General features: G+C 34.7%; 1 protein-coding gene across 1 annotated transcript in view; it reads right to left on the bottom strand.

The window, feature by feature from the left end:
• Positions 1–18,392: 18,392 nt before the first annotated feature.
• Positions 18,393–19,058, bottom strand: part of LOC129218069 (lysosomal Pro-X carboxypeptidase-like) — a 46,622-nt gene continuing 45,956 nt past the window's right edge. The window contains exon 9 of the mRNA XM_054852258.1: positions 18,393–18,871. Coding sequence (XP_054708233.1) covers positions 18,670–18,871 — 202 coding nt within the window. The 3' untranslated portion in view covers positions 18,393–18,669. The remainder of the gene's footprint in view (positions 18,872–19,058) is intronic.

Raw genomic sequence — 19,058 nt, 5'->3', positions numbered from 1 at the left:
AGATAAAAGGTGGATATAGTGAAGCCTTCAGATCTTGAAGCAAAGATCCCAAGTCACGTGCTGTACTTTAAAGTAAATTATTGGAAGAAATCGTGTTTATTTTACTAGTTTCTGGTAAAACGTGTCTTTCCTTGATTGTAGTTCAACCACGTGACTTGGGATCTTTGCCTCAGCTGTTCCTAAGCCTTGCTCCCTCCAGTTACTAATTCTGGCTATAAGGTCTTAACCCTCTTAGTTTCTCATTCATTTTTTGGCCACTTCAAACAATGTGTTAGCAGCCAAATTAGGACCGTTGGGGTAAAAGGAAACAAACTCTTTCACCACACTTGTGGTAGTATAATTTGTTTTTAGTTGTCTACAGTTTTTCGGAAACTAAACTGTTGGTGGGAGAAGTCTAGGTTACATATAGAAGAGACTCTGAGAGTTCTGTGTGTTTCTAAACAATCGTATAGTCGTCAGCATTATTTGAAGATAACACTGTGAAAAAAGTTGTTTTTGAAAGTTTGGTGATCTAGCATTTTTGGACCTCCAGTGGATTTTATGGACCTCCAGTAGGTCCACAAATGGGAAATTACTGGTTTCAACTAGTTTTACTAGTATGTGAAAGGTTACTCGAAAAGTTCATTTATAAATATTACCTTACTAAGCAATTTTTGATGTGCAATTTATGCGTTTCCAATTACTCCATAAATACTGTACTCTGAGGTAAATGTAAATAACTAAGTTTTTCATTCTTCTTATTTTTCGGAAGATTAAATTTTTTTCCAAATTACACTTTTGAGTGTATTTTACATAAATTCAGCGAATAAATTTTTTTTTTGCAAGACTTAAAAAAAAAAAAAAAAAAAAAAACCTTTAGAATACATTTGGAGGATTCAGCAGGTCACATGCGACCTACGGGCCACAGTTTGAGTATTGTTGGTGTAAAACTTCTTAAGCTTCTAAACTGATGGAGCATTGTGCGATTATCTACGTACATCAAATGGGGGGGGGGGGGGGGTAGTAATTGGGGAAATGGGGGGATAAATGGGAGGGGAGAAGAATGGGGAAATAAATGGGAGGCTTCCATTTACTCCCTAGTCTCTGGGGTAAATGGAAACTTGACTTCTGCAATGGGAAGGGCAGTTTCTGCATTTTTTTTATTTATTTATTTATTTACTTGCATATTTGTCATCTAGTGTAATTTCATGTTTTATATCTCAAACTATTCTAACTTACCGGAATTACAAGAATGTAGAAGTCACGGCAAAACTTTTTATTTTAAACAGTAGGGTCTGGTGGGGTAAAGTGGTCATACATCAAATAAATGGCTGTAACTTGGAAATAAATGCTCGAATAAGTATAAATGTTTTATTTTAGAGTAGGGAAGTTAGAAACTACATTTTGAATACAAAATTTTACAACTGCCAATATTTTATTTAGTAAAAAAAAATATTTTGTGTGCATATGAAAAACTTAAAAATCTAAACAGCTCTTTTAACTTCTCAGGGAAATTTTGTTTAAGTGAATTTCGAACAAACTGACGGCACGGGAAGCTTCCTACATGTCTCAAGAACACTTGCTCTTTAGCAGCTATGTGTATTTATTTTACATAATATTTTAGAGCAATTCAAGTAAGATGGGGTAAAGTGGTCATATAATTAGGCTTAACATAAATCGTTGCTCTACTGTCACTCAATCTTAACGTACAAAGCAGATATTAATTAAATATTCATTTCACTAAACATGTATTGTTTTTACATTAAATGGTGTGAAATAAAGTTTAATTTACGAACACATGCGTGTGATACTACTGTATATGTACGTAAACACGTATAATAGTATATAGATGCACATGTCCGAATAAATACATTGCTTTACGTAAATACGTATATGAGCGCGCCGACACGTGTATATACTTGTATATACGTATATTATATATTTGTATACTAAAGTATATACGGACATGGAGAAGCATAAATGTAACTACATGCATACATGAGTCTGTATGTGGGTATACATGTCGGCCCGAGTATATACTCGTATATGCGTGTATACACGAGTATGAACTTGTAAACACGAGTGTAAACACGCGCCTGTATATAAACGATTATACACCGGTATTTAGAGTTACAAATATACTAAAAAAAGGGCATTTACATAATTGTACCAATAAATACCTACATGGGTGTCAACAAGAATATTTCTATATAGGTATATATTCGTCTATACACGTATATACTCGCTTATCTTTACAATTATTTTCTTTGCGCGTCTGTCTGTTTGTGCGTATCTAAACCTATTTTCTCCGCACTGGCAACGTCTTCCATGTCAATGCTAGTGCCGTCGGATGTAGGACGTCCGCCACGTCCGCCGGACGAGCGCCATTCCGCTCGATTTCACCCCTCTAAACCTTAAGGGGACGGATATCCGGGTGAAGAAACTTGAAATTAATAATTGTCAAACGCAGTCGGTTTTGAGTCACCGCAGGAGACGAACGAGGTTGGCGAGCGAAACGAGCAGGGGAAAAGCTGCCTACTCTATAGCATTAATTTCTGAACGCTTCTGTCTGTGGCTGTAACCCAATCTCCTCCGGATTGGCAACGTCTTCCAGGTTAATACTGGTTCTGTTGGATGGGGGTAGGAGATTCAGGGGAAGCCATTTCGCCCTGTCTCACCCCTCTTATACTTAAGTAACCGGAGATAAGGGGCCAGTTATTAAATCATCAAAAACATTAAAGGCATCAATTGTCACCCGCCGCTGGTGAGGAACGGGGTTGTCGAGCAGAGCGAGCAGGGGGTGGAGCCTCATGAAATGCGTAACACGTAACACGTAAATACTTGGACACATACCTATATACTCGAGTATACACGCGCATAAAATCATCTGATATATCCATGAATATATAATCGTGAGTACATACACTAGTTGACACCTACATACAAACATTTGATGACGCGTAGATACTAGTGTATACACCTAATTTACGTACATACAACTATATGTACTTATATACGTCCATACTGGTGTATACAAGTACATATACGCATTAGACATATAAACATATATTCATGCATACTCGTGTATACCCGTACGTGTACGTATGTACACTTATATGTACGTGTATACTCGTATATGTTCGTGTACATACGTATGTTCTCGAGAGATGTACATTCATGCACATGATGTTCGTCTATACAGGTATATATACGTCAATACGCGTAAATACTCGTTTATACTCTACCAAACACATTTCCACATGACACATATATATTCGTGAAGACTCGTGTACGCACGTATATGCTCGGATATACACGTATATACTCGACTAGACATGTACATAACTCGCATCTAATGCATAGATGCATATAATCATGTATATACTTGTATACTCATGTATGCACATATGTACCCGTGTATACATGCATATACTCGTGTTCATAAGTGTAATCATTATAAATAACCAAAATATATAAATAATATTGTTATTCATACTGGTTTTGCATCTTTTTTTAAGTATGACTTCTTTACCTCATGCTATGACCACTTTCCCCCACCCCATGGGGTAAAGTGGTCATAAATACATAGGGAAAAGAAAGTGGTATAAAAATGCTTAAATAAATATTTTTCTTTCTAAAATTCAATGTATTGTGTTCATCATTAACGTAATGTAAAATAAAAACAAAAAAAGTTTAAATGTTTAAGGAATTTCTTTTATTTGTTATCCACTTAAGTTAAAAAACCTTGATTTTATGACCACTTTACCCCACCAGACCCTATACTATTTTAAACAGAAAAAAAAAATGTTGGCTTTTGATAAGAATGTCATACATAATTGAGAAGTTCAGTCGGAAACACTTTAGGTTAATACTACGCTTTAAAACACATGTGCAATTTTATTATTTGCACATCGCTAAGCAGAATACAGCCTTTTTCAAAATTGCTATGGAATTTCTTTAATCGTAGCCGCGACTGATTACTTAAACCTCTAACAAATCAGGTTCACTGACAGTTTTTAATTACAATACAGTTATACAATCAGGGGCGGACTGAGTTCCCCAAGAAGGCGCCAACCTTAACTCCCAATGGGTACAAAAAAAAAAAAAACAAATAAATAAATAAGCACAGGTTTGAGAGCGCAAAAAAAAAAAAAAAAAAAAACGATGGCGCACTGGTTCGAGGGAGCACAGATGGGAGGGCGCACCGGCCCGCATGTCGATGGATCAGTCCGCTCCTGGATACAATAAAAAACAATGTGCTGCCTATCAACGTCTATTACTGGCACCAATTTCAAATACAGAGCTTCTGAGATTGTGGGTCCACTGCTGATTCACGAGTCAATTTTTAATGAGTCACAGCACCCTAATGAATTGTTTAGTTTTATCATTAGGGGACTACCCAACTAAAATTAGTTTTAGAAATATTTTCAAAATAAAAATATTACGAAACAAGTAAAGTTCGAAACTGATTTTGAACTGTTGAAGGCATTTGTTTATATGAAGAAAATTTGGCCAATTGGGCGACCAATCTTCCCATTTCTTTAAAAAGCAGACTAACTCTCTCCTCATTCACAAGACGCTCGGCTCTTTAACATAGCGAAAAAGAAATATCCAGAAAATCCTACTACGTTCTACCAATTGCTCATATATATATATATATATGTATATATATATATATTTTTTTTCCCCCATTCACAAATCTTATCCGGGGAACATATACTTCATACGAATGTTGGGGGGTTGCATATTCATTACAAGAAACAATTTACAGTTAAGTTACTACGAAAATTTTGGATGAAAATTAATGGAACATACGCCAAATTTAGCCCGATTGCAACAAATTAATCACAAAAACAATTACTATTTACAAAATTTGTAACAATATATTTTTCCCATATTAGTGAAGGAGCAAACGGTCAAATTTTAGCTCCCGTGCGATTTTCGTGATACAATTATGAGAGTTAGTTTTTCTGAAAGGTATTGACACGAGGAAAACGAATTTGGATGTTGCCAGCCTCGAAAATGGTGCAGGTGGGCGGTTATAACTGCGCTGGGGGAAGGGGGGGGCAAGTGATTTTACGTTCAATTTTTGTGATACAATTATGGGAGTTAGTTTTTCTGAAAGGTATTGGTACGAGGAAAACGAATTTTGATGTTGCCAACCCCGAAAAATCTGCGTGGGGCGGGGCGGTTATACCTGCCTTGGGGGCAAATGGTTTTCCGTTCAACTTTTGTGATACAATTGTGGGAGTTAGTTTTTCTGAAAGATATTGGCACGAGGAAGACGAATTTGGATGCTGCTACCCTCGAAAATGCTGCAAGGGGGCAGAGGGGGGAGGAATCATAACTTCGCTAGGGAGCAAGAGGTTTTCCGTTCAATTTTTGTGATACAATTGTGGGAGTTAGTTTTTCAGAAAGGTATTGGCACGAGAAAAAAGAATTTGTATGTTACCAACCCCGAAAATGGTGCAGGGGGGGGGCGGTTATAACTGCGTCGGGGGGCAAGTGGTTTTCCGTTCAATTTTTGTGATACAATTATGGGAGCTAGTTTTTCTGAAAGGTATTGGTACGAAGAAAACGAATTTTTATGTTGCCTCTACCAAAAACGGTGCAGGGGGGCAGGGGGGATTTGTTGCCCAGATGACCGGAATGGAACCTGCCCCCCGGGCGATTTTAGAACTGGTAAAACGCTCATGCAACGAAAGGAAATGCTTAACACTTTTATGCAAAGGCAGACGCAGCGGATTTCCGTGCACGGACATGTGCGAATGTTTAAATCTGGATGATGCAAATTACTGTTTTAACTGGAAAGGGGATAGCAGTTCCGATGAATCTGACAGTGAAACGGAGTTTTAAATTGGTGTTATTTATTAGTATTGTTTTACTGACTTAGTGTTAAAAATTTTTAGCAACATTTTTCTGAAACGGTTTAGCATGTAAAACACTTATTTTAATGGCTAATTGCAATGTATATTTTCTTTGAAACATTGTTAACTAAGTGCCTATGCGTTGATATCTGAAAATATAATTCCATATTCTTGTTTTTATTTAACTGTTTTTTTTTTATCACATGGTTGTAACAGAAAATATATAGTTTTTTTGTTCTTTTACCGAAAATTTATAGAGTTGGCATGGTAAAAAAAAAATATTAAAATATTCTTCTGAAATGGTTTTGTGTATAAAAAAAACTTATTTCAATGGTCAATTTAAATGTATCTCTTCTTTCAAACGTTACCACAGGAGTGACTATGTGTTGATATCGGTAAATATAATTCTACATTCTTTTTTTTATTTAAATATTTTGGTAGCACAGGATTGTGACAGAAAGTATGCAGTTTTTCTGTTCTTTTACCTAAAATTTATAATGTTGGCATAATAAATTTTAAAAAAAAAGTTTACGGTTTCAATGAATGTTTTGTTTCGTTCAAAATACTTTTTATAATCTGCAAACGAAAGAAACACCTCTGCAAAAATAAGAACAATATTAAGCAGCCCATAAGGAACTAATAGGTTCATTTTTCATTATACATTATCATTTGGCTGAATACAGATTAAATATATTTCGCTCATTTTCGTAATTTAAAAAATTAGGTACTATATTCCAAACCACTCACAAGAGAAAGACTTTAGGCAGGTTAAATACAGTAAAACCTGTAAAGTTGAACACCCTTGTAAGTTGACCACCTGTCTAAGTTGACCGCTATTTTCAGGCACAGAACTAGATATTATCATATAATTCAACCTCTATAAGTTGACCACCTGCTAAAGTTGACAACTAAGGTAGTGCACCTCAAGTGGTAAACTTACCAGGTTTCACTGTATCAGTGGTTTATATTATTTACAGCACATTCGTAATTGCACATAAGCATCCTATAGGAGTGCTTTAAGCTATGAAAAATTGTTGCAGGCGCATAAATTATGAAAAAAATTCCTTGTTTAGAGAAACAAATAATCTTTCAACCCCCCCCCCCAATCGAAAAACAATGCCTACTATATGTACAAAAATTAAATTTTCAATGCCAGGGGGCAATTGAACCCCCGCACCGACCCCAAACGACGGACCTGAGTTAAGGTTACATATTTAATACGGATGAGGGAATATATTGGGAAAACAATAAAATACAACAATGCGAATTTGCAATTATTTTAATTGGGGAAGCCCCCCCCCCCCTTTTTTTGTTTAAATGGTGCGCTTGGATATCAGGAACCTTTTATCGATGGAAATATCGTTCTTAGCCGGATGAATTTTCATTCATAAACTCACATTTTTTACAATGAAAAAGGAGCTCTTAATAGCTCCGAAACACATGTCTGCAATTTGATTCATAAACTCACATTTTTTACAATGAAAAAGGAGCTCTTAATAGCTCTGAAACACGTGTCTGCAATTTGATTCGGCGGTTCGGATTTGTTTATGCGTTATAATAATGATACATTGCGATGCAAAAGTTTAGACAATGACGTTCTTCAGCTGTAGAATTTAGAATTGCGATAGTAGAAATACAAAAGTCTGCAAACATATTCAAAAACTCTTTTGAAATACTATAACCAAAATACAATTGCTTGATATGCTTTAACAATACTGTTTTGGATAAAAATAGAAATTTGCTTGTTGTAAATGTTTAGACACTATTACGAGTTTCTGTGATTTTTTTTTTTTCGTATATGCAAATTTAAAAGAGATTACATCACAAACCTCTTGTACTTAAGGTCTGCCAACGATAACACTTGGTAGTCGAGATGCCACGAGCTGATGCTGAGCAGATTAAAGCGGATGAGGTAACTAAGATTTGGCAGTTGAAAGCTGAAGGTAAGCTTGTTCCTGAAATTTCGGCTATTATCAAAGATAGATCAAAGAAATCTATTTATTGAGTTTTATCAAGTCGCTGCAATTATAAAGCAAAACGCAGATCTGGGAGGTTGCGTGTGACAAATAAACGGGATAATCGTCAGATCCAAAGACTAGAAAGTACCCAACAAATGACTGTTCGTGAAGTTCAAAGCTCCTTGGGGCTTTCGGTATCAAACGTCGGAGCAAACGTCGGGCCAACAGGTGTCCCCCCCCCATGAGTATTACATTCCTTGCCCTCCCCTCCGTGGAAAAATTCGAAATGACGAGTCTATCAAAAACACCTCTTATGCGGTAAATCACAAAACTTAAGTGAGTTCCCCCCCCCCCCTCCCTTTTTTGCAAGCGGTTTACAGCGTTATTTCGAATAGCGCACTTTTTTATTAAGTTATTTAAAAGTAAGTTGTGTTTTATTATTCACAAGCTTTTGTACCTTTCAGTAAAAGGTGGCTCCATCTCTTGCAAAGATGAAGAAGTATTTACATTTGGTTTAAAAGTGACATATAGCCCAACAACTGGATTAAAACAACATCAGAGTTATTGATTATATTTTTCATTTCTCTATAAAGTTTAACTTTGCAGTAGAAATTATAACTTAATGCTTGAGAAATTGTGTGAAGACTTGTACGGTTGTGAAACACTACAATCAGGCCCAGTTTCTGGGGTAGGTAACCTAGGCGTCAGATTTTAGGGGCGGCAAATTTTGAAATTGAACCCGTTTTTTTAAAATACGCAAAGCATAGTTCGGAATTCAACTAGAAATTCATTTTAATTTAAGGGGTGGCAAATCATGTGATTTAAAAGTCTTTGGAAGACATTAATCAGGCCAGGCTCCAGGGGTAGGCGACCTAGGCGGGTCGGCAAATTTCGATATTGAATATCTGTTTCAGATCAGAGCCATAAAATTCACTGCTTAATTTTAAGAAAAAATAATTTAGAGTGTGTACCAGTGTTTGGATATGCAAAACATTGTTCGGAATTTAACTAGAAATAAAATTTAATTTTAGAGATGACAAATTGCGTGACTTAAAAGTCTTTTGAAAATATTAATATATGTTGTTGAAATAATAAAAAAGGAAATTTAAAGTGTGTATCACTGCTTGGATATGCGAAACCCAGTTTGGATTTTAACTAGGAACTCACTATAATTTCAAGCACTTAACTATTATTTTTATTTCATTAATATACTAGCAAGAATACCCGGCGTTGCCTGGGTCAGTAACAATTGTGAGAAACAATCGCTACTTTCATTCGTTTTCTGTTTCAACTGAAAGAACTAAAAACATCATGCTTTGATGTGATTCAAAATCGAAATTCTTCCTTACCCAGAGCTGCCAACTTTTTAACCGACTTCAAAAAGGAGGCGGCTATCGGTTCATACCGTATGTATGTTTTTTTTTTTTTTTTTTTTTTTTTTTTTTTTTTTTTTGTCCACTCACAGCGTCTCATCTAGTGAACCGATTTTGATGCTTCTTTTTTTAATGGATAGGGGATGGCTCAACTTAGGTCCCATTACTTTGTTTGACCATATATGTTCTTTAAAAAAAAAAGTTATGGGCAAAAAACAGTAAATTTCATGCAGTTTCCCTATTAAATGATTAAATATGAAACCCAGTGTTATAAAAGTTTGGTGCCATATAACAGTAACATTAATAGTAATTGTAATGATAATTTTGAATAAAGGCTTCTCTGAAGCAAGCATCAAGTTTCTTCAGTGTCATTGCTCCATAGTGGTGGTAAAGCTAACCTGGAAGCGAGGTGATGCAGTGATCATCAGGATCTGCTTAGCCTTCACAATACTACTTAGTTATGTTTGCCTCAACTATACAGGATTGCATCACAAGCAACTGGTACGCTGTGAAATGCAAACTAGTTAGGGATATTTAAATGGTTATAATTAAATTAACACACAAATGAATTCCAGAGAGAAACAAAGATAAATTTTTAGTGCCAATCGCTTAAAGTTTAAGGCGTGCTTATTGTTTTTTTTTTAGTATGGAGCATTTTTATAAAAAAAAAAGGAAAAGTTTCGTGATGGTAACTTCTTACTTTTGCTGAAATATCTACATTTACACCAAAAAGAATGAAATAAAAAAAATTTGAAAAAAAATAGAACCGACTTCAAAATTGCTCTAAAAAGTGAAAAATAATTTTATTCTTTAAACACAATCGATAATACTTTTAAACATAATTTTTGAAGTTGGCGCAAAAACGATAGATAAGATTATTCACAGCTATAACTCAACTACAACTATAAATTTAACCAGGCCTAGTTTCTTCACTACCACATACGTTATGCATTGATAACAGCATGGGCGTCGCGGCCGGGGGGGTCCAAGGGGTCCGGACCCCCCCAATATTTGAGGACCGGACCCCCTCAATATTTGAAAATCGGACCCCCTCGATAATTGTCAAGATGAAATTCATTATTTTGGGGAAATTATTTTTGCTTTGAAGACTTTAAACAGTTGCATAATACATAATTTACCATATTTAATTCATATCAAATAAAACGAAATGAACATCGAAAAAAAAAGAACTAAATAAAAACAAAATAGGTGATGTGTATAGTGAACAGAAAGTCGGAAAGTGAACTCCAATGACAAACCATTGCTCTGCTCTCTGCGCACACGAGCTTCAGTGGAGGATGCTAGAAAGGGGACACCTTCTCCCGAGTGCAATGTCAGCCATCCATAGTCGTGTCGCCGGCCTCCCCAGCTTGAAAGCAGGGCTGCGGATTCGGAAGGAAAATGACCGACTCCGACTCCTGGATTTTTAAACGCCCGACTCCGACTCCAGATTTTTTTATTTTTACTTTATTGTATTTTTTCAATTCCCTCTCCCCCTTCAGGAAGGGGGAAAAAAACCACAAACAGAGATTGAAATATTAATTCTTTTCCATGAAAATTTCGCATTTTGTATTTTATTGTAAACTTAAGATGCATACAACGTCAGAAATTCAATTAGAAAATCAAATTTTCCAATAGTTACGTGTTCAAAGTGAGATGACTTAAAAATACCATTTTTTTCTTTTTCAATAATTTAAAAGGATTACTTGTAATTTGCCCCCTTTTAATGTTTAACAAATACATATTGATAAAATCGTGTGCTTTAAAATTTTGAAAGTTGCAACTTGAAAGAAAAAAAGCTTTTTTCTAAGTCTAAGTTCTTGAGAAGGGGTGGTTTGCCCCGGGTGACACCCAAAGTTAATTTCAGAGTTTGTAAAAAATATAAATATTTTAATTCTGAAAATTTTCTTGAGCATATTTTAAATTATATTTAACTTTTCAATTTCAACGAAAGTAAGGCACATATACGTCAGGAGCAAATTTTGCACAAAATGCGGCGGTATATAAATTTGTACGAATAGCTTTTGCTATACCTATATTTCTTCTTTGCTAAATTTTTAATTTAAATTTTAGTCTGCTTTATAATTAACCTTAATATGAAGATTTAAAGATTAACTGCAATTATTGAGAGTTGTAACCAAGAAATCATTTACACTTATTTTGTTCCATACTTTTTATGGAGAATTAAGCATATAGAAATGGTTTTGACAAAAAAAAAATCATCGGATCTTTTAGATTCGTGCTTTCATGCCAGAACTTATTTGCAAATTTGCCGAACACTCTCAAACGTTTCCACCCGAGGTACGGGCCTCGACTTACTAAATTGTTACTTTCCTTTAACTATTTTATAACTGAGATTGAACAAAACACTATATTTCTACTTTTATTTGAAAGTGATTACTTGAAAATGTTAGGCAACAAAACCGTTTGCTGACAGTTGCTATTTGTTAAGTTAAAAAGCAAGCAAACTAGGGGCGGCTACAGAAAGTTCGGAAAGCACTTAAGTTAGCTGATTGCCATAATCGCAGTTATTTTCTCATTAGTAGCTTTTTATACGTGTAATCGAACCAATTGCTAGTCAGTTTTTAAAAAATGCAAGGAGAGTCAGTGAAAATGAAAGTAAAAAAGAAGGTCGGAGTCCAACTCCTTTGCCCCAAAATCAGTTCGACTCCGACTCCACAGCCCTGCTTGAAAGTCATTCCAGCGTATTTGTTGCTATTTAGGGGGAAACAACGGGACAACTTTAAGATACTGAAACTAGATGGACAACTCCCCCCCCCCCCTTTTTACGACTCAACAGAAGTCAGACGGGGATCTGAGTTTCTGCCCCTTTCTTTCTTATCTCGTTTCTCGGCGCTTCCAGGTTTCTGTTTCAAGTTTGGCAGTGTTTGTTTCTCCGATTCGATTCAATTTATAGCGACCCCGACGTTACCCAAACAAAATGAGACACCTGACCTCTTTGGCGATTTTTTGCAGCTGGCAACAACACCCTGGCCAAAGGATGCTCAAAAATTTAGAAAACCTCTTAGCTGGTCAAAGGTTAAGTTTGGGGTAGAAAGGGAAAGGACGTGTCATGTGTTTGTCATTATTCAACACGTGGCTTCAAAGTACCTTACCGAAGCGCGGTTTCTCAAATGTGTTTGCGGCATCTCAAATTTGACCAAAAAAGCGTTACGTTACAGAAAAAAAGAGGAGAAGTCTAAAAATGAACGTGCAATTTCAAAAGCAAATCGTAAGTCAGCATAACGATGGATACTGTGATGTCACTTCCGATAGACCAACGAAAAAAGAAGCGCAAGATGACCAGAAAAAAAAAAAAAAAAAAAAAAAAAAAACAGAAATAAAAGGAGCTTCCCTATTGGGAAACGTTCCGACAAAAACAAAAATAATTTCATATTGTCTTTTAGTCTCCTTGAGAGTAAGTGACCTGAAGAGCGCTCCATTTTTGGAAAAAATACTTTTTTTACATATTCGATTACGGCTATGGATAGGTGACTTGAAACGGGAAAATGTAGCAAACCTTCTACGTCAAATGAACCTGAGTAATTTTTAACTACTGAATCATCAACAACATCCACGGAACCATTTTTAAAAAGTCAAAAGACCGTGATAGGTAAGTACCATTCTGTTTAGTGTATCATGCAGGGATTCCCCGATTTTATACTATTCAGATTAGGTTATTTCTCGATTTTCTGAATGAAATTCCTAATTACCCACATCACTATCTAATAAGAATCTCCTTTTAATGCAATATTTCACAAAAAACTTCGAAATTTGAAGACTCGTCAGAATTTTCCGGGAAAGGAAAGTTTATGAAAGTTCACAGTGACCTCCTATCGAGTAGCTCCTGAATGCCTGTTAATCAGGTATGCTTTACAGTCAATATTTTGACATTATGAGTCCTATCCGAGCTAATGCGTTCAACTTTCTCTCTCGCTCTTTTTTTTTTTTTTTTGAAATGTTTCATCTTTTATAAATTTTAATGGAATAAATAATACTCCTTTTAGTTATTAAAGCTTAACAGAAAATTATCCATTAATAATCCTGCTTTACTGAACAAATTTTATTGAAATAACCATTTTAAAACTTATTGTCACGTGTCAGAAAAAAGCAGTTCATTTCTCTTATCTCTTTCCCATCGTCCGCTGATCAGAATTCAATTATGCACCAAATGCTGTTTGTTCTCTGTGTAGGCCAGTACTTTTCAATCTGTGGGGTGTGCCTCTCAAGGCAGGCCTATCACTTAAAGAGGATCAGGAGGGGCACTTTCCCCGCTGACTTTGAGAAATCAAAAATTAAGGTATATACGAGTACATGGGCATGGCTATTGCTGTTTTTTGGTTGCTTATGCATTGAGTGTATGAAGGATTCAACAAAAAAGCAAATTTTTGGTGCATTTGTTACAAAAAACCTGAAAAAATTAAGAAAATACTTTAAAAGGTTGCATTATTAAAATAGGATATTATGAGAGCTTAATTATTTGTGTCTTATTTTATTTTTGTAGTTGTGTTTTTCGTAGGTTCGTGAATGTCATAAGGGTGAATTATATACTTTAATTTTTTAATTAAAAAACATCAAATTAAACTCTTTCGAATCCAACTTGTGCCAAGAATTTAGAGCTGCAGGGTTTATCACTATGTAATATAAAATTTAATTATACAGTTGTCGCGGCTTATATATGAGTCACATTTTGTTCTAAACAGCTTTGATTCCATAAAGCGGCTGATTCAATGAAGCTAGATTTCGTTTTTGATGATTTTATTCATTAAAAACGGTTAATTCAATTGTCCACTGTTTCAAAATGTTGAAAATTTGGTGCGGCTACTCTTCGTGTGCCGCCCTTCGTCGTGTAAAGCTGAAAGAAGCTTCATTGCGCTGAGAAAGCTGAAATTGTATCTAAGGTCGACTATGACACAAAAGCGGTTGACTCATGTTGTTTTATGTTACGTTCACAAAAACATCTTGGACGAAATTGATCACAAATAAATAGCACGGATATTCGTATTCCATGTGCAGTCTAGAAAAAATGTATCTGTTGGTATTTAATTTTTTTTCTTATTGTGTAATTATGTAAATCAAGATGTAAACCTTTGAAAGTATTGTATCAAATGTAAATCCAATTCTATTTGAGGTCAAGTTTTTGTCTCATATATATATATATATATATATATATATATATATATATATATATATATATATATATATATATATATATATATATATATATATATAAACGAATTTTTCTTAATGCAACTTGAAAATGACAGAATCAAAATGGTCCCCCCCAATAAATTTCAGCTGACGACGCCAATGGATAACAGCATATTTGAGTAGCGATATAAATGTTTCGTTCCTAACTTTGGATGATTTTCTGAAAAAAATATGAAGGAAGCATGATTACACTGGATTTTACTTTTTGCGCCAACTTCAAAAATTATGTTTAAAAGTATTATCGATGGTGTTTAAAGAATAAAATTATTTTTCACTTTTTAGAGCAATTTTGAAGTCGGTTCTATTTTTTTTCAAAATTTTTTTATGAAAATCCAAAATCGTAGAAGCATTTTGCAGTGGGGGGAGGGGGAGGAGTGGCCGCTACCGCAGATTTAAACAGTGATGAATTGTCAGCAGTAAAAAAAAAAAAAAAAAACAAACAATGATACTTAACAAATTTCAAATATGATACAGAAAATATTAATACGGAATAAAAAAAAAGTTTATCCTTCAAGGAATTTTTAGCAGTTTTGCCGCTATTTTGCCTAAGATTCAATACTGGATCAGCTTTGCGATCTAAAAATCGATCCGTCTTTACACCATGCAACTTTCGAAGAGCGTTGCTTGTTGCGCACAGACCGTTTGCACACGTGTAGGAGTTTGATTTTCTAAACTTACCGGTTTAGTTTTCATGCTGTTTTTCTTTTTCTTTTTTTTCTTTTGCGTTTTCGGGATTATAAATAATAATTTTAAAAAAAAATCAGGAAATCGTAATTTTTGGACCCGCTTTCGTAGCGTCATAGATTAAAGCTGTAATGCGTAGAAACTACGATTTTTTCGTAGCAGTTGGCAGCTCTGTCCTTACCCATAAAAGTAAAATAGCAATAAGTATAAAAAACGAAATTGTATTTAGACAGAAACAATAGCACGACATTTAAGCATATAAAAATTTGAAGAGTTTCCAAAACATGAAATTTCACTTGTTTAAAAAAATTTATCAGTTAATGTTTTTTTTTTTTTTTTTTTGAGCAATCACGATTGCTAATTGTTTTTATTTGACCGTCCTTGATGTTTGGTTCCTTTTTCAACCCCACCGTCCTCTGCAGGCGCGGCTCCCTCCGGGAGCCGCTGCTCCCGGTAGGTGGCGTCCATGTCCTACACACACGCACACTCATACACACACACGCATACGCCTTTACACACATGCCAATGTGCATACACACAGGTCTACGCACACACGCAACCGCCCAAGAGGAGGGGCAGGAGCCGTTTCTAGAAACAAGCGAGTGTGGTAGTAACCAATGTGTCGGGTCCTGTCGCAAATCGTGATTGCGAAAAACATAACTTGAATTCAAAATTCTAATTAATTTTGATTTTTTTTTTTTTTGGAACATAGTGAAAACTTTTTCTATATGGCTACTGAAGTACAAACGGTTTTTTAAAAAAATGTAGCCACCCGTAATCCTGCTATAGTTGCATTAGTTAGTGTGGGTTCTTGGTGCGATTTAAAATGTTACTAAATTTGTGGTAATCGTTTTGGGATATCTTGGATAATGCTCCCCCTCCCTACTTTGTAAAACTGTCTGTTACTAATTTTCGCCAATGAAATATTGCCGCCAAATAGTGAGACATTTTTGGTGACCATAAAATGATACTAAACATTTTCATCCGAAATAAGTAGTAAAACTTGGCGAGTTTGAAATTGTGCACAAAGACAAATTAATGGAAGTTTTTTATGCTGTTAACAGATTTGCTTAATTTAATTAGCGGATTATTTTACATTTTAACAAAAATTTTAAAGATTCTTTTCATGGCGATATTTTGGTTACATGGTGAAAGCCGAGAAACTTCATTATGTAGTCTTTGGCTGTAAAAACAACGCCAGTTGAAAAGATTGCCCTTTTTTTATAATTGAACCCTTATAATTAATTATTACTATGTTCTTGTTTTTATGAAATTAATATATATGTATATATATTTAGTAACTCTGATTTCCAATTCTATGTTTGATGCATAAACTCATTTGTAAGTAATAAGCTTACAGATATTTTGAAAACTCTTTCTCCCAGAATAGGAAAAAATAGGCTTTTCTGTCAGCATGTTAAAGCCCAATTGGTGAAAAATCTCTCATGTGATTGAGAAAAATAGATGTCATATATGAAATCAGCGAACCCAATAAAATAAAACTCACTCATTACCGTTCAACTACTTTTTCATGACCCGAATTTTGCAGGCCTGTGTATTTTTAGACAATAAACACTTTCTATTTTCTAACTGTTGCCGAAATCAAATGTCTTTTTACTTAGTCTCGGTATTGATTATTGGCAGAGATGAGGATAAAAATCCTAAAAAAGCAATAACTTTCATGCTTGCTTCAGAGGAGCCTTGATTCAAAATTTTCATTATGATTAGGGGAGACTGGGGATAATTGATCAGCACTTTAGTTTTCAATTTTTTTCTCTGAAGTTTTAGGAGATTGAAGTCTTACAAAGGCAGTTTTAATCTTCTTTACAAGTTAGAGGTGGTTGGGGGGAAGGCTTTCGGGTCTACCTTCCGATATTTTTAAAAAAATTCCTATCAAAATTCGCAATTTTTAGAAATGTTATTACTGTTTAGGGAAAAGGGCGTTGGGGCCTCTTCCCAATACTTCTTTGAAGTTGACTCAGAGGTGTACTACCAAATGAAACACCTAAATAGCAAGTTTTCTGAGTAATTTAAATCATGCTTTTTGTTCAGCACTTTTCATTACTGACCTCAAGTGTAGTGCTCTCGTCGGATTTTTTATTTTCAAATAAAATGACAAGACGACTGGAGCAAAACTAACCATTCAATCGCCTCTTGAGCTTGGGGAACAGCCAGAAGTCGCTAGGGGCCATATCAGGTGGGCGAGGAGCCTATTGAACTAAAATCAAGTGCGAGAAATCATCATTGAAAGCCGTCTGAATCTTTTAAATGGTTTCCACTTGAATCGCATAGTGTCTGGAAAAATTTGATGCAGTATCCCTGTTCCGATTGTTCCGTCATTCTTCTTGAAATTACAAAAGTTGACCAGAGCTTTACACAGTAACTCAGTCAAATTCTGTTTACCAGTGACTGACAATATCGACAGAGAAAAATCACTCATGCGCACTAAGGTTCAAGGTCAGCTAGCTCATTCCCATTCATATCCATCTGGTTTTCACGAAAATAATAAAGTCGAAACTTTTGTAACAGATGGTGCGCATCGTATATACCTCTCATGGATCTCGATCATGTGTTTTTGTTTGCTACAGCATTCGAGAGTTAGAGTGAGTCTGATCAAGAATGCAAAACTTTACTGGGTGTTGGAAAAGATCTAAACATCCAAAAATCATACATTATAAAGTCTCAAACATAATGCTGACACAATAAATGTGCACAAGCTAGAAACTGGCAAATGTCAAATAGGTCACACATTTATAACAGAAAAGCAATTTTACAAAACGTTTTAGTTTTTACGAAAGATTTAAAGCAATTGTTGAAATTTGAGGCCTGTATCTGTATTTATACATGTCGCAACGGCAACGAATTGACAGTCACAAATGATAAGACATTCTGACAAGCTGCCAAATATCGCTGCATTTTCCTTGTAACGTGTGTATTGGAGCTACAGCCCCCAACTTTATAGACAACCACTTTCAACCTCTCTCAAAAACTAAAATGTTGTATAAAATCGTAAATGTATAACAAATTTGACCTGTTTAGCATCCATCAATTTCTGGCTTTGTGTACAATGGTATTCCATTTGTGACCATTGTGCGTTCCTGTACATTCTAGCTTGTTTTGATGTTTTTTATCACCCAGTTAAATTTTGCTGCTTCATTCAAACTTATTCTGTATATATCAAAAATCCGGGGAAAAAATTATTTATGCTATGATCACATGGTTTAAATGAAGGTTATATTATTTAATGAGAGTATATTTTCTGCATTAAAAAGCACTGTCTGATTGAAAAAAGAAAAGAACATTCAAATGTGTTTATAAAAGTAAACTTTATTATAAAAGTACACAAAATAGTTATAAACAGCTGTTGAATAATTTGCAAAATTTTATTAAGAAATACATAAAATTTTTACCCTTATTTTAATTTAAAAACATCACAGTAAAATCATGCATTGCAATGAATTTGACATCAGAGATGCATGCCAAAAAAAGTCATTTGTATATAATAAGGAATATTTTTAATTAAGTATTTTAACGATTTCTGAAAAAAGTACTAAAGGAATGTTGCAAATAACTTAATAATTTTACTGTTTTCTGTTCTTAACTTTGTTGAGCATCTTTTATCCATTTTTGTATAAGTGTTAAAGACAGTTTACGAGCATTTATAACAGAAATCGGATCTGCTGGATTTGAACTTCTTAAGTCTAAATGATGAGCAGCATCCTCTATATATATAGCATGTAGCAATGGGGAAATATTCTCCAGAACACCTAGACCTGACCATGGATCCAATTCTCCATTGCTGAAAAGGAACAGTTCCATTCACATACAGTAGACTAAATCATTATAACTATGTCTCAGAAGGACAATGAAAAGCCCAACATTCAATAAACAGAAGCTGGAAAGTTTTTTCATTAATTTTGTAAAATTACTCTTAAAGAAGAATATTTTAGTGATTACTGATTTTGCATTAGGAAGAATTTACGATA

This window comes from Uloborus diversus, chromosome 3, assembly GCF_026930045.1.
Source record: "Uloborus diversus isolate 005 chromosome 3, Udiv.v.3.1, whole genome shotgun sequence".
NCBI classification, from domain to species: Eukaryota; Metazoa; Arthropoda; class Arachnida; order Araneae; family Uloboridae; genus Uloborus; species Uloborus diversus.
This window is presented reverse-complemented; position numbering and strand designations above follow the sequence as displayed.